The sequence below is a fragment of the Spea bombifrons genome, chromosome 4 (genome assembly GCF_027358695.1).
Source record: "Spea bombifrons isolate aSpeBom1 chromosome 4, aSpeBom1.2.pri, whole genome shotgun sequence".
Lineage (NCBI taxonomy): Eukaryota > Metazoa > Chordata > Amphibia > Anura > Pelobatidae > Spea > Spea bombifrons.
Genome location: NC_071090.1, coordinates 112,207,992 through 112,224,707, shown reverse-complemented (window position 1 = coordinate 112,224,707; position 16,716 = coordinate 112,207,992). Strand labels below are relative to the sequence as shown.

At 47.5% G+C, this 16,716-nt stretch overlaps 1 protein-coding gene and 3 non-coding genes across 4 annotated transcripts; all 4 read right to left on the bottom strand.

The window, feature by feature from the left end:
• Window positions 1–3,089: 3,089 nt before the first annotated feature.
• LOC128491778 (beta-1,3-galactosyltransferase 5-like) lies at window positions 3,090–6,306 on the bottom strand. The gene is made up of 3 exons (XM_053464092.1): window positions 6,061–6,306; window positions 4,668–5,262; window positions 3,090–3,624 (listed from the first exon to the last, which is right to left on the bottom strand). Exons 1-3 carry the CDS (start codon window positions 6,304–6,306, stop codon window positions 3,131–3,133), a joined length of 1,335 nt encoding a protein of 444 aa, XP_053320067.1. The 3' UTR covers window positions 3,090–3,130.
• Window positions 6,307–10,473: 4,167 nt separating this feature from the next.
• On the bottom strand, window positions 10,474–10,546 carry TRNAT-CGU (transfer RNA threonine (anticodon CGU)). The gene has a single exon. It is a non-coding gene; the product is annotated as a tRNA-Thr (tRNA).
• Window positions 10,547–10,719: 173 nt separating this feature from the next.
• On the bottom strand, window positions 10,720–10,792 carry TRNAK-CUU (transfer RNA lysine (anticodon CUU)). The gene has a single exon. It is a non-coding gene; the product is annotated as a tRNA-Lys (tRNA).
• Window positions 10,793–11,701: 909 nt separating this feature from the next.
• On the bottom strand, window positions 11,702–11,774 carry TRNAK-CUU (transfer RNA lysine (anticodon CUU)). Its single transcript has one exon. It is a non-coding gene; the product is annotated as a tRNA-Lys (tRNA).
• Window positions 11,775–16,716: the final 4,942 nt, after the last annotated feature.

Sequence of the window (16,716 nt, the reverse complement as noted above, 5' to 3'; positions counted from 1 at the left end):
ACGTATACCACTCCACGCTGCCTCCCACGTATACCACTCCACGCTGCCTCCCACATATACCATTCCACGCTGCCTCCCACATATACCACTCCACGCTGCCTCCCACGTATACCACGCTGCCTCCCACGTATACCACTCCACGCTGCCTCCCACGTATACCACTCCACGCTGCCTCCCACATATACCACTCCACGCTGCCTCCCACATATACCACTCCACGCTGCCTCCCACATATACCACTCCACGCTGCCTCCCGCATATACCACGCTGCCTCCCACATATGCCACTCCACGCTGCCTCCCATATATACCACTCCACGCTGCCTCCCACATATGCCACTCCACGCTGCCTCCCATATATGCCACTGTGCCTGATACGCCTTATACCCCCCTGATACACCACTCCATCCTCCCCAGACATGCCACACTGCCTCCCAGACAAGCCACGCTGCCCTCCCCACATATGCCACTCCACTCTACCCCCAGACTTGCCACTGTGGCCCCAGATATGCCTTATACACCCTGAAACACCACTCCGTCCTCCCCAGACATGCCACACTGCCCTCCCCACATATGCCTTATATACCGTATATGCCTTATACCCCCAGATATGTCACTCTGTCCTCCCCAGATATGCCTTATACCCCCCAGATATCTCATAGTCCCCTCATAGAGTCACAGACCCGTTCGCATTACACTGACACCATGCTTTTATAAATACTGTATTGGCCTGAATATAGGCCGCGCATTTTTCCCCCACTTTAAGTCTTTAAAGTGGGGGTGCGGCCTATATTCGGGGTCTAGCGCCCGACACCCAGGACATGCAGTCCCGGGCGCCGGGCAGGCAGCGGGGTTAGGATACAGATCCCCCGCAGCGGTGCAGGGGACCTGCATCCTACTGTCTGATACGCTCAGACAGCCTCCCCTGCCACCCACTCACGGGGGGGTGCCGGCACGGGAGGTTGTCTAAGCGTCCGCACGATACATTTTACACCCCCCCCCCCCGACTTACCAGAGAAGACTCCCGGGTGTCTTGCGGGGCTGGCGGAAGACATCTACGCAATACGCGTATACAACTTCCGGTGCCGGCACTTCCGTTGTATACGCGATTTGCATAGATGTCCCCTTCCGGCCCCGCAAGACACCCGGGAGCTCTGGTAAGTCGGGGGGGGGACAAAGTGGCAGCGTAAATCGGGGGGGGGGACAGAGTGGCAGCGTATCTCGGGGGGGAGGACAGAGTGGCAGCGTATCTCGGGGGGGACAACAGAGTGGCAGCGTATCTCGGGGGGGTGGAGGACAGAGTGGCAGCACGTTTTTTTGGTGCTTTTTTTAAAGAAAAAAACTTTTTCTTTAAAAAAGCACCAAACTTTTAGGGTGCGGCCTATATACGGGGGCGGCCTATATCCGAGCCAATACGGTAAGTACTGGGTTAATCTTCACTGCCCCCAGGATTTAGATTCCCCTTTATCTCTAACTGCACCTTAAGGTAACTTTATTAAATTAATTAAATTAACCCTCAGTCCTCATCATTAAATTAACCTTCCCATTAACTATAACTACCCCTAAGTTAACTCTAAATACCCCATCAAAACAACTACCCTAAATTAACCCTAAACACCCCATTAACCACAGCATCCCCTAAATTAACCCTAAAGACCCCATCAACCACAGCATCCCCTAAATTAACCCTAAAGACCCCATCAACCACAACAGCCCCTAAATTAACCCTAAACACACCATTAACCACAACTGCCTCAAATTAACCCCAAACACCCCATTAACCACAGCTGCTCCTAAAGTAACCCTAAACACACTATTAACCATAACTGCCCCTAAACACCCCATTAACCATAACTGCCCCTAAATTAACCCTAAAAACTCCATTAACCATAACTGCCCCTAAATTAACCCCCACCTCCCCTAACTTTCAGTAGCCCAAATATTAATTTTATACTTACAGTTAGATGAGTGTCACAGCCATGTGGTTCTGGAGAAGGAAGGGGCGGGGCCAGTTGTCACTGATTACAGGGAGGGACTGGTAAGTAGGAGCTGCTGCTGTGAGTCACTGAAACGGTTTATATAATCGGGTATTTTTCAGAGTGTTTGCTCTGAAAAAACCCTCATTTTATAATCGATAAAAATCGATTCAACTAATCGATAATGAAATTCGTTTGCAACGATTTTCATTATCGATTATTATCGATTTTATCAATTAGTTGTTGCAGCCCTATATATATATATATATATATATAATAATCACTCCTCTCAAACTCCTATAAAAATGTAATATAGGGTAATTTGATTTCTTATTGCCCTTTTTTTCCCCTCTCCTACCCCAGATCTGTTTGTCCCGTTTTGATCAGCAAGCACACTGCTCACTCTCTATTGTTCTCAAGTGACGATTACCTGTAGGCAATGCCCGATCACGCGTACCAGCGACAGGGGAGAGCCCGGCCGTCAGTAGGCAGCCCAATGTCTCATGTAGCGGCAGGGAGATGTCTCTGTCCTGCAGCAAAGTCAGGATGTACCATTACATCAGTACATCCAAAGGGGGTCAAAAGGGTTAAAGCAGCAGCAACCCTGTTGGTATGTGTCTGTATGGAGCTGGTGCTGTCCCTCTTCACCTGTCGGTGTCGCTGTGGACTTCCTTGTGACTGCGAGTAGAGAAGCGGGAGCCTGATCTGCGCTGAGAGTGACTCCAACAAGAGCAAGCAGTCGCTTCAGGACTAACGAGTGTCGGTGGAACCCTAGACCTCCGCTAACACGTGTTAAGTAAATGCAGCAGTGAAGAACCCTTCGTGGGACACTAGGATCAATCCTAGCTACTTAATGTAACGACAAGAACACGAGTGAACGAGGTAGTGAGGTGAGTCAGGTGAGAGAGAGAGTGGGAGTTATGACGATCTACAAAATGAGTGCATTACTAGAGGTCATTCTTGGGACGTTTCTCCTACAAGCAGAGGTGACGTCTAAGAAATCTCATGGACACGTCGAACAAGCTCCATCCTTCTCACAGGGGAAACGTATAAGGATGACCTTACATCGTGCATCACGGATTGTAACCACAAGTCTCCTTAAAAATGAAATTAACGAGTCGTCCTTATTGCTGCTTCCCTCCCTCGGCTTCCTTGCTATTTGACTGCTTTTGTCTCTTGAGTCTCCTCTTCCTCCTCACTTTGTGCACAGGGTGTCGCATTGGGCAGATCCTTCCAGATCTCCAGCATCCTTTGTGGCGTTAACCCATGGACCACAACAGCATCCAGGTATTTGCAGATCTTGTCGGTCTTCAGGCCGAAGGATCTGAAGCTTGGCTCGTGGTGGAAGGTAACATTAGCGGCTAGAGCCAGGAAGCCGACAAAAACGTCATCCAGGGGGAACACAGGAATGGCGGATGCCGCCCAATAAAGAGATGGAATAAGTTCGCCGGGGAAAAGGAAGCCCCCACCAGAGACAAACGGAGGATAGTATCCATGAGGATAGACTGAGATGGGAACTCTGTACTTTCCCCAGCGCTCTGGAGAGGCGTGCTCTTGCAGATGGCCGTGGATTTGATAAGGATAGAGAGGAAAGCGGAATGAAATATAATTGGCAATAGTGATGGGGTTAACGAATTCGTCATCATCGCCTAGAAACAAGGAACAGAGAGATGTTAGGAGCTCTAAATGAATTCATTAGCCGGTGTCAGCTTCGTCAGGGACCGGTTACAGGTTAAATGTCTTTGAAGTCTAATAAGGATGCCGTTCAATACGGGGACACCCCAGGGATGATACGGAGTCACTTCTTTCACATGATATTTATATATGTGAGCTTTATTGTGGGAACGGGCTCCTTGCAGAGAGGTTGGCTGGTACATCGGCAGATGGGATTCAACATTGTGAAGTGTAAATGTATACATTTGGGACTAAGTCTTCCTACTGTAACCAAACCTGTTCTATTACATCAGGAGAAATGGGCACACTGGATGCCCAAATGTTTTTATCTGCCATCAAATGATTTTTTGTATTAAGAGAATAAATGGTTAAGTTTTTGGGATGGTAGCGGGATGCTGAGGCGCTGCCGCCCACCACTGACCTAAAGCTACGCTGAGACAATTATGGCCATTTTAGCCTAAGAGAAGGTGGAGTACTTAGTGAAGATTGTGCCTTTTCATTGGCAGCATAGAACGTTACATAAACTTTTGGGACCTCAGAAGTCTCTGCTTCAAGTAGAGAAGTGCCCTGTGAAGTCCCAAAAGCATTTGCAACCTTGCATATTTTTCTGTGTTGTCCCTGTAAAATTTATCAACCATGATGTTGGAGTCTTTTTAACACTTTTCAGATTCTTTATAACACGCAATTTCAGATTTGCTTCTCTCTCATTGTGATAAAATGTATTTAATGGGTGAGAGGGGTGTTTCGTCTTTTATTCTGGTTCAAACTTTTGGGTGAGCATGGTGATCTCAATAAATTGTCATTTTTTTCAGGCATTGCTGTTAAGTAATTAAAAACATTTATTTTCAGGGAAAGTCTCCCAGCAGAGGTGGTAGAGGGTAATACAGTGAGGGGATTAAACATGCATGGGATAGGCATATGGCTCCTGAATCTAAGACAATACCAACAACTGATTAAGGTTTGTGTCTTTACAGCAGGAGAAACGGGGACTAGACGGGGGCCGGATGGGGCACCTCACCTTTGAAGACGTAACTGGCTTGTGGGCACCGGTGATAGAGCCATTCCAGGAAGCACCTCTCTTTGAGAGACAGGTTGTGATGACTTTCCATAAAGTCCCACAGGATGATATCTCCAAAGACAACGGCTTCACTAATAGCTTTCTTCATCTGAGCGCTTCTTCCAGAATTGGCCATGAGAAAAAGGGGCTTGAATCGGTACCCCAGAATACTTCTCTCTTTGGCCCAAGTCTCCCGCAGAACATTCCTCCTGCCAAAAGAGGCCGGGTGAGATTTCACTGCGAGGATGATCAGCGGATCATGTGTCCAGCAGTACCCGAATAACCCAATAACTGCCCGGCATCTGTATGTTTGGAGGGCCGGATACGTCTGCGAATATTCTGTCAGATTGAGGTGGAATCTGAAGTTGGTGTCATAGAGAGTAGCTGAGCGTCGGAAGGACGGTGGTGAGCTGAGGTTGGCTGGCAAGGGGTGGAGGATGTCTGGGAGCGCCACAAGAGACTCTTCTTCCCACTCAATCCAGGCAAGGAGTGATAGGACCAGGGTAAGCAACAGCGAGGTGACAACGATGGCTGAACGGCGGCGTCTTATCATACCCTGTGAATATATATAAAAAAAAAAAAGTTTTAACCAATTAAATAAAAGTAACAGAGCAAGAGGGACAGACGGCTAGAGAATGACAGAGAGAGAGAGAGAGAGAGAGTGGTTGGATGGAGGAAGCTATTTGTTGTTGGGGAGTTGATATTGGGATCAGAGTTCTGGGGTTATCGGGGATCTTTGGTGCCCGTCTCACGGCAGGTGCCCTGGAGGTGGGGTGCCGCTGTCATATCGTGTATATAAATGTGTTCGTAGCCCCACGCCAGCCTCTGCCGGCCATTAAACTGTGGGGTCTGGACCTCCGTGGGCAATGAGCCCAGTGCTGGGGACCGTCTATCTGTACTCTCATTCTAATGTAACGTTGCATAGCTTTTTGATGTTCATTTTTAGGTTGTGTGGCTCCATGTGAATGTCCTCGTTTCCCATGATCCCTCAGTGCAGGAAGTTTAACCCACTTTGTTCATGTTTTAGGTGTTTCATTCATGTTTTACTAGGAGTGCGCAGATAAGCTGGGATTTTTTTTATATCAGATAATGCTGCTGCTACCATCAGTTTTAGCTTTTATGGGCTTAACCTTTAAACTAAGTTTTCAAAAGAAATGACATATATTGATAAACAAAAAGCACAAGTTGTTTTATTAATGTATTTATAGGAACGTAACACAAGGTTTTACCATAAAATCAATCCGAAAAAAGCATCCAAGAAATACTGAAGTGCTGCAGTTACTCATACTGGGCAGCAGAGGTCGCTCTGTACTCACACATCCTCTCGCCTCTCTGTGTATACTGACTCCATCACCTCATCCTCTCGCCTCTCTGTGTCCGCTGCCTCCATCACCTCATCCTCTCGCCTCTCTGTGTCTGCTGCCTCCAACACCTCATCCTCTCGCTTCTCTTTGTCCGCTGCCTCCATCACCTCATCCTCTCGCCTCTCTCTGTATACTGCCTCCAAAACCTCATCCTCTCGCCTCTCGGTGTCCGCTGCCTCCATCACCTCATCCTCTCGCCTCTTGGCGCGTCTATTATTTAGTCCAGGTGGCCGCATAAACTGAAAGGCTCAGCCTGAGAGAGATACGGTCTCCAGTACTGTACACAATACTCCAAGTGAGGTCTCAGCGATCCTCTGTACAACGACACGCGCTCTTCTCTCTTTCTACTGCTAATACCCCTCCCTATACAACCAAGCATTCTGCTTGCATCCTCTGCTGCTCTACTGCATTGTCTGTCTACCTTTATATCCTCAGAAATAATTACCCCTAAATCCCTTTCCTCGCACGTTGAGGTTAGGACCGTATCACATATTCTATACTCTGCCCTTGGGTTTTAATGCGCCAGATGCGTTACTTTGCATTTATCCGCATTACCGTATTTCCCCAAGTATTAGACGCTCCCATGTAAAAGACGCACCTTAATTTTGGGGGCCGAAATTTTAAAAAATATATATTACATAAAGTTATTGTACTGGCTGCCTGGGCATGATATGATTGTGACTGATGTTAGCTGCTAGCAATTGTTAGCAATCACACTCCTATCATGCTCAGGCAGCCAGTACATGCACATCACTTTCAGCCTCCCTGTGCCCCCTACACACGGATCCATGCTATCACAAACATATATTCATTAATTTACTCCACCACCTTACCTGAACTGCAGATCTTCTGGTGCCGCTCGCAGACTTCCGTGGGGGGGGGGGCGCTGTTTCCCTCTGCGTTGCTCGAACAGGAACTGAGCGGAGTCATGTGATGCGATGTGCATTCACGTGACTCCACTGGGTTCCTGTGCAGCCACGGCGGATCAAGAGATGCTGCTGAGCAACACAGGTAAGCAGCAGGTCCCCTTTCCTGTCCCCTTGCCGAAAAAATTAAAAAATCTACCACCACTGTATAAGACGCACCCAGAAAAGGTGCGTCTTATACATGGGGAAATACGGTAAATGCCAGTTGCCACAGCTCTGACCATTTTTCCAGTTTACCCAAATCATTTGCCATTTGGCTTCTCCCTCCAGGAACATCAGCCCTGCTGCAAATCTCTGTGTCGTCAGCAAGTAAACATCCCTTTCCATCAATACCATCTGGAATATGACTAATAAAAATATTAAAGAGAATGGATCCAAGTAGAGACCGCCGAGGTACCCCGCTGGGAACAAGACCTCGCTCTGCATATACAACCCTCTGTTTTCCGTCGCCCAGCCGCTGCCTGATCCATTCAACAACATTGGGATCTAAACTCAGAGATTGCAGTTTCTGAGTCTTCTCTGTGGGACCAAAACCTGAAATCCAGATACTCGGTCTCTACCGCAGCACCGCGATCAATTTACTCACCCAATCAAAGAATTAGTAAGATTAGTCGGCCGATCTCCATGTTGTTTTTGATCTTGCAATCCATGCCATGCTATCATGTAACATAGTTTCCATTCATTTCACACAGTATTAACCTCTAAAATGCTGCAATTCGGGTTGCAAAAGGGGTTAACGATGCACTGTCGCTCTCATGGGGCGATCAGACAGCAGGGGGATGTTGTGGCTGGTCCCCATATTTGTGTGAGGACCCAAACAACAAGAAGCCCTGTTCCCTGAAGCTGCCTGTGGCAATTACATGTTGTGCCGGTGGAATCGCTCCCGTAGGAGTTGTCAATGGCTTGGGGGGCTGTGGTGGGCTGCCCAGGCGTGGGGCTCAAACCCACGACCCTGAGATTAAGAGTCTCGTGCTCTACCGACTGAGCTAGTCGGGCTGTGATATCTGCATGTTCCCCACAGAATCGGGGCTACTATCGCTTGTTGCACTCAGCGCTATCTCAGGAATGTTTAGAGAAATTGCCAGGACTCGAGATGGTCACCAGCTCCATTTGACATACAAGAAAGAAGTCAAAAGCTTTATCAAAGAAGGGAAAAATCTTTTGTCATATTATTTCCCCTAGGCTCTGTCATCTGAAGGTTTAAGCTTAGGCCCACCAGTAAACATCAGAAAAAGCTGGCATGAATTCTGCCTATGACACCTGCCAAGCTCATAAGTAGTACAATGGATGCTGTATAAATACATCTTAATTTGAAGCTGAACGCCTTTGGCTGAAATTGCCAGGACTTTTAGCGGACGATAAATATGCATGAAATCCGCGTATGACACATTTAGCTTTTGCATATTATTACTCTTATTGGTGTTGGGTGGAATACAGGTGTAGGATGTGAACTGCAATTTTCAAAGGTTGACACGAAGACTATATCTTGTGTTGGGAGGAATACGGGCGTAGGCTGTGAACTGCAATTTTCAAAGGATGACACAAAAGCTATATCTTCGCTCAACGCAGGGCTCGAACCCACGACCTTGAGATTAAGAGTCTCATGCGCTACCGACTGAGCTAGCCGGGCTGTGATACCAGCATGCTCCCTGCAAAATCGGGGCTACTATCACTTGTTGCACTCAGAACTATGGTAGGAACTTTTAGAGAAATTGCCATAAAACCCACATCTTTGCCCAACGTGGAGCTCGAACACATGACCCTGAGATTAAGAGTCTCACGCTATACTGACTGAGCTAGCCGGGCTGCTATACCTGTCTGTCCCCCACTGGTGGGCTTTTAGTGGGCGATAAATAAGCATGAAATCTGCGTAAGACACATGACAAGCTGAACGCCTTTAGCTTTTTCATATTATTACTCTTATTGGTGCTGGGAGGAATACGGGCGTAGGCTGTGAACTGCAATTTTCAAAGGATGACACAAAAGCTATATCTTCGCCCAAGGCAGGGCTCGAACCCACGACCTTGAGATTAAGAGTATCATGCTCTACCGACTGAGCTAGCCGGGCTGTGACAATTGCATGTACCCCACAGAATCGGGGCTACTATCACTTGTTGCACTCAGCGCTATCTTAGGAATGTTTCGAGAAATTGCCAGGACTCGAGATGGTCACCAGCTCCATTTGACATACAAGAAAGAAGTCAAAAGCTTTATCAAAGAAGGGAAAAATCTTTTGTCATATTATTTCCCCTAGGCTCTGTCATCTGAAGGTTTAAGCTTAGGCCCACCAGTAAACATCAGAAAAAGCTGGCATGAATTCTGCCTATGACACCTGCCAAGTTCATAAGTAGCGCAATGGATGAGTATTAATACATCTTAATTTGAAGCTGAACACCTTTGGCTTTTTCATATTATCACTCTTATTGGTGTTGGGCGGAATACAGGCGAAGGCTGTGAACTGCAATTTTCAAAGGTTGACATAAAGAGTATATCTTTGTCCAACGCAGGGCTCGAACCCATGACCCTGAGATTAAGAGTATCACACTCTACCGACTGAGCTATCCGGGTTGCTATAACTGTGTGATCCCCACTGGTGGGCTTTTAGTGGACGATAAATAAGCATGAAATCTGCGTATGACACATGCCAAGCTGAACGCCTTTAGCTTTTTCATATTATCACTCTTATTGGTGTTGGGAGGAATATGGGCGTAGGCTGTGAACTGCAATTTGCAAAGGTTGACATAAAAACTATATCTTCGCCCAACATGGGGCTCGAACTCACGACCCTGAGATTAAGAGTCTCATGCTCTACCGACTGAGCTAGCCGGGCTGTAATACCTGCGTGTGCCCCACAAAATCGGGGCTACTATCACTTGTTGCACTCAGCGCTATCTTAGGAATGTTTAGAGAAATTGCCAGGACTCGAGATGGTCACCAGCTCCATTTGACATACAAGAAAGAAGTCAAAAGCTTTATCAAAGAAAGGAAAATCTTTTGTCATATTATTTCCCCTAGGCTCTGTCATCTGAAGGTTTAAGCTTAGGCCCACCAGTAAACATCAGAAAAAGTTGGCATGAATTCTGCCTATGACACCTGCCAAGCTCATAAGTAGTGCAATGGATGCTGTATAAATACATCTTAATTTGAAGCTGAACACCTTTGGCTAAAATTGCCAGGACTCGAGATGGTCACCAGCTCCATTTGACATACAAGAAAGAAGTCAAAAGCTTTATCAAAGAAGGGAAAAACAGCATAGGTTGCGAACTGCAATTTTCAATGGTTGACATAAAGACCATATCTTGACCCAACATGGGGCTCGAACCCACGACCGTGAGATTAAGAGTCTCATGCTCTACCGACTGAGCTACCCGGGCTGTGATACCAGCATGATCCCTACAAAATCGGGGCTACTATCACTTGTTGCACTCAGTGCTATCTTAGGAATGTTTAGAGAAATTGCCATAAAAATCACATCTTTGCCCAACGTGGAGCTTGAACCCATGACCCTGAGATTACGAATCTCATGCTATACTGACTGAGCTAGCCGGGCTGCTATACCTGTGTGTTCCCCACTGGTGGGCTTTTAGTGGACGATAAATATGCATGAAATCCATGTATGACACATTTAGCTTTTGCATATTATTACTCTTATTGGTGTTGGGAGGAATACGGGCGTAGGCTGTGAACTGCAATTTGCAAAGGTTGACATAAAGACTACATCTTCGCCCAACGTGGGGCTCGAACCCACGACCCTGAGATTAAGAGTCTCATGCTCTACCGACTGAGCTAGCCGGGCTGTGACATCTGCATGTGCCCCACAGAATCGGGGCTACTATCACTTGTTGCACTCAACAGTATGGTAGGAACTTTTAGAGAAATTGCCATAAAACCCACGTCTTTCCCCAACGTGGGGCTTGAAGCCAAGACCCTGAGATTAAGAGTGTCACGCTCTACCGACTGAGCTGTCCGGGTTGCTATACCTGCGTGATCCCCACTGGTGGGCTTTTAGTGGACGATAAATAAGCATGAAATCTGCGAATGACACATGCCAAGCTGAACACCGTTAGCTTTTTCATATTATTACTCTTATTGGTGCTGGGAGGAATACGGGCGTAGGCTGTGAACTGCAATTTGCAAAGGTTGACATAAAAACTATATCTTCGCCCAACGTGGGGCTCGAACTCACGACCCTGAGATTAAGAGTCTCATGCTCTACCGACTGAGCTAGCCGGGCTGTGATGCCTGCGTGTGCCCCACAAAATCGGGGCTACTATCACTTGTTGCACTCAGCGCTATCTTAGGAATGTTTAGAGAAATTGCCAGGACTCGAGATGGTCACCAGCTCCATTTGACATACAAGAAAGAAGTCAAAAGCTTTATCAAAGAAGGGAAAATCTTTTGTCATATTATTTCCCCTAGGCTCTGTCATCTGAAGGTTTAAACTTAGGCCCACCAGTAAACATCAGAAAAAGCTGGCATGAATTCTGCCTATGACACCTGCCAAGCTCATAAGTAGTGCAATGGATGCTGTATAAATACATCTTAATTTGAAGCTGAACACCTTTGGCTAAAATTGCCAGGACTCGAGATGGTCACCAGCTCCATTTGACATACAAGAAAGAAGTCAAAAGCTTTATCAAAGAAGGGAAAAACAGCGTAGGTTGCGAACTGCAATTTTCAATGGTTGACATAAAGACCATATCTTTGCCCAACATGGGGCTCGAACCCACGACCCTGAGATTAAGAGTCTCATGCTCTACCGACTGAGCTAGCCAGGCTGTGATACCAGCATGATCCCTTAATTTGAAGCTGAACGCCTTCAGCTTTTGCATATTATTACTCTTATTGGTGTTGGGAGGAATACAGGCGAAGGCTGTGAACTGCAATTTTCAAAGGTTGACATAAATACTATATCTTTGCCCAACGCACAGAATCGGAGCTACTATCACTTGTTGCACTCAGCGCTATCTTAGGATGTCATTGAACCACTGAGCCCACTTGAGCATGACGTACCTGGTACGTCACCCGGCGTGAAGGGGTTAATCGAACTAATCCTTCTTTTACTTTCCTTTTCTCATTAATGTATCTGAAAAAGATTTTCTCTCCCTTTTTCACTGCCGAGGATATCCTCTCTCGTGTGTGAGCTTTGTCTCTTTCTGCCTAATCGTATAGATCTGTCCGACGAGACATGTCGGTCTCTCCCACCATCGGCAGTAACCCCTGGCGCCAGCTCTATGCCAATCCTGAAAGTGATGTGGAAAGTTTCACGCGGTGGTGAATGTTTCTGTACATGGCTTTTGATCGTATATTTATACAGAGTATACGCTCCAGTATTTCCCCACTGGCTAAAATTCACTGAAAGAAGCCCCTGGACCGGTTCGTCCCATTTATGGCCTCCTCTCCCGGTAAGTACCGGCCCTCCTCCGCTCTTCACACCACTCCTAACCTTGTCACAAACTTCATCAAATTCCTGAAAGAATCCACGTTCCTGACATCTCGGACTTAGAATAACTCAATAACGTAATTGTTAATGACCTTCCCAGAAAAACCTGATCCTCCACTAACCACTAAAACTTGCTAACCAATAAAAATTGCTATATCCCGGTATATTTCCTAAAAGCATAAAGCCAGGGCAAGTGAGAGGACCTGTGGTCTGAGTATATGACCTGTATCGCCAACGATTTTCATTATCGATTAATCGGATCGATTTTTATCGATTATAAAAAGGTTTTTTTCAGAGCAAATGCTCTGAAAAACTCCTCTCCTTATATAATCCGACCTCAAACAGAGATCGGATTCTAACAGCGGAATCCAGATCCCCCGCGACGCTGCAGGAGACCTGGATTCCCCTCACTGTCGGCCGGTCTCTCACTTCCGTCTCTCTCCCCCTCCCATCTGCCCCCTCCCATACAACACTCTGCCTCTTTACCCCGCACCGTTACTGACAGGCACTTTCTCTGCAGCTTCATAGAAGCCTCAGTGTAAGTGAAGTGCAGTAACGGAGGCTGTCTGTGCGATGCAGACCCCCACCGGCTGACAGAGAATCATCCTCTCTGACAGCCGGTGAGTGTCTGCATCGCACAGACAGACTCCGTTACTGCCCTTCACTTACACTGTGGCTTCTATGAAGCTGCAGTGAAAGTGCCTTCAGTAACGGAGCCGGGTAGAGAGGCAGAGCGGTGTATGGGAGGGGGAGGAGTCAAAGGGGTTTATGGGAGCCACCCTCCAATACACCACTCTGGCTCCTCCCCCTCTCATACGCCACTCTGCCTCTCTACCCGGCTCCCTGGTGTCTTGTCAGAAACGGAGGTTCACAGGAGGCAGAGTGGAGTATGGGAGGGGGGAGGAGGCAGAGTGGAGTATGGGAGGGGGGAGGAGGCAAAGTGATGTATGGGAGGGGGAGGAGCCAACGTGATGTATGGGAGGGGGAGGAGCCAGAGTGGAGTATGGGAGGGGGAGGAGCCAGAGTAGTGTATGGGAGGAGGCAGAGTGGAGTATGGGAGGGGGTGGAGCCAAAGTGATGTATGGAAGGGGAGGAGGCAGAGTGGTAGATGGGAGGGGGAGGAGGCAAAGTGATGTATGGGAGGGGAGGAGCCAAAGTGATGTATGGGAGGGGGAGGAGGCAGAGTGGAGTATGAGAGGGGGGAGGAGCCAGAGTGGTGTATGGGAGGGGGAGGAGCCAAAGTGGTGTATGGGTGAGTTATAGTGGTGTATGGGGGGGTATTATGAATTTTTAGGGCATATAGGGGGTATAAGGCATATGGATATTAGGCATATCAGGGGGGCATAAAGATATCTGGGGGTAAAAGGTACATCAGGGGGCTCAGTGGCATATAGGGGGTATAAGACATATCGATATTAGGCATATCAGGGGGGCATAAAACAAATCTGGGGGTAAAAGGTATATCAGGGGGCTCAGTTGCATATCACTGGCATATAAGGAGTATAAGGCATATCAGGGGCACAGTGGCATATCAGGGGGCACAGTGGAATCTGGCATATAAGAGGTATAAGGCATATATGGGGGCAGAGTGGCAAGCTGGGGTCAGATGTGCATAACTGGGGGCAGTTTGGTAAATAAAAAAATTTAAACAAGGCTTTTTTCTCAGTTTTTATTAAATATGAAAAATAGTTAACATATGAATTAATATTTACTAATAACTTTGTATTAAAACCTAGTTTGAGAAACACTGTGTTTGGGTTCTTGTAGTTTTTATTATTATGTCAGTAAAATAAGGTGAATAGAGAGGCCATTGCAATAAAGAGATGAAAGTGTAAATTGTACGTTTTTTATTGCAATTTTTCTTCAGTTTAAAATAATGTATTTTTTTTATCCGATTAATCGATTAATCGAAAAAATAATCGGCCAACTAATCGATTATTAAAATAATCGTTAGTTGCAGCCCTATCTGAGTATATGACCTGTATCTCGGGGGTCTGAGTATATGACCTGTATCTCGGGGGTCTGAGTATATGACCTGTATCTCGGGGGTCTGAGTATATGACCTGTATCTCGGGCGTCTGAGTATATGACCTGTATCTCGGGGGTCTGAGTATATGACCTGTATCTCGGGGGTCTGAGTATATGACCTGTATCTCGGGGGTTTGATCTGTGGCCTGAGCATGTGACCTGTATTTCGAGGGTCTGATCTGTGGCCTGAGTATATGACCTGTATCTCGGGGGTCTGATCTGTGGCCTGAGTATATGACCTGTATCTGGGGGGTCTGATCTGTGGCCTGAGCATGTGACCTGTATTTCGAGGGTCTGATCTGTGGCCTGAGTATATGACCTGTATCTCGGGGGTCTGATCTGTGGCCTGAGTATATGACCTGTATCTCGGGGGTCTGATCTGTGGCCTGAGCATGTGACCTGTATTTCGAGGGTCTGATCTGTGGCCTGAGTATATGACCTGTATCTCGGGGGTCTGATCTGTGGCCTGAGTATATGACCTGTATCTCGGGGGTCTGATCTGTGGCCTGAGCATGTGACCTGTATTTCGAGGGTCTGATCTGTGGCTTGAGTATATGACCTGTGTCTCGGGGGTCTGATCTGTGGCCTGAGTGTATGACCTGTGTCTCGGGGGGTCTGGTTGGTGGTCTGAGCATGTGACCTGTATCTCAGGGGTCTGATTGGTGGTCTGAGCATGTGACCTGTATCTCAGGGGTCTGATTGGTTGTCTGAGCATGTGACCTGTATTTCGGGGGTCTGATCTGTGGCCTGAGTATATGACCATTATACGCCAGTTATTGGCTTATAATGAAGATAAACAGTAAATACAAATGCAGGAGAACAGGAGACCAAAACCTCGAACTAGAGGGTAAGACGCAGAGAATGAATGGAAGGAAGTTTTAGTTTCCTGAATGGATAAGGGGAACAGCCGCCCAGCAGAAGTGGTAGCGGGTACAGCAGTGAGGGGATTTAAACATGCACGGAATAACATGATCGCTGTTAAGATACAATGTATCTGTCTATGTGCTCTGCCTCCATCCCGCTCGGCCCCCCGTTTATTTCTCCGAGCTCTGTGGAGTGGGTCCCTGCGGCTGGCGTCTCTAAACGTATCGGCTACCCCCCAGGTGTCACCGTCACGGCATATTATCGGCCCACCTTAAGGGGCTACTGAGGCGCAGACTCCATTATCTCAACCCCAAATAGAGCGAATCGGCGACGGTGTGAACCTCCTTCACTTTTTACACCCAAAGCCTTCCCAGAGCTGACCCCCCACCGGTATGACAGGCTTTTTAATCTCAAACCTGGTACAAGAAGCTTGCAATCTACACGGTGCAGACTGGAGCCCATAATGCCTTTTTACTTTAGCCATATCTTAAGCCATATCTTTGCAATTTCATCAAAAAATATCATAGAGCGGGGGGGTCTTACGAGAAGAGGGGGGAGAAGTGCCCTTTACTTATAAACCCCCCAGACACGGAAACAGGGGGGGCCCTGATTACCCCCACAAGCCCGGCCTGATTTCCGGATTTCGTTTAAATTCCTTCCTTTCCCCAATCATACGGTTCATGGCTTTCTGCTTTTTCTATTACTTAAGTTGTGGTGGATAAAGGTGATGGAAAGCCTTTCACTTTAAATAGCTTTTTCTATGAAATATATATTGGGGAGGAATAACAAAGTCTGGGGCAGTAGCTGTAACTAAACAGTCTCTGGAAGTGCGTACACGCGTCAGTTCTATATTATATATATTATATTTCAAATTCAATGCTATAGAAAGTCTAACGAAACTCCCCCGACCTGCCATCCCTACAAACCCGAAATCCAAAGCAATAGATGCCCAAAAACGGTGGGGAAATCGTATAGAGACGGGCGGGCGGACGGACGGGCGGACGGACGGAGCGCGCAGCGAGTCACTCACGGAGGTCGGACGGACGGAGCACGCAGCGAGTCACTCACGGAGGTCGGACGGACGGAGCGCGCAGCGAGTCACTCACGGAGGTCGGACGGACGGAGCGCGCAGCGAGTCACTCACGGAGGTCGGTGCGGTCGCCGGAGCGCGGGTTCGGACACCTGGCAGCTGCTGAAGTCTGCGAGTAATTAACAGACGTCTGACACCCGGCGGCTGCTGCGATGACCGTGTGTCACCTAATGTGATGACGCCTCAGAACTCCCCATTAACCTCTCCTTCCCTCTATTAACGGACGATCTCGTTAAACGATGACACCGGCCCATTAACCCCGCGCAGAGGAGTCAGCGACACAAACAAGATTTAC

Coding starts and splice junctions, on each gene's coding strand:
- LOC128491778 (XM_053464092.1), bottom strand. CDS start 6,306: ATGCGGCCACCTGGACTAAATAATAGACGCGCCAAGAGGCGAGAGGAT. Junction 5,263..6,060: donor CAGAGAGGCGAGAGGATGAG/GTGATGGAGTCA, acceptor ATATATTCACAG/GGTATGATAAGACGCCGCCG. Junction 3,625..4,667: donor AGCCAGTTACGTCTTCAAAG/GTGAGGTGCCCC, acceptor CCTTGTTTCTAG/GCGATGATGACGAATTCGTT.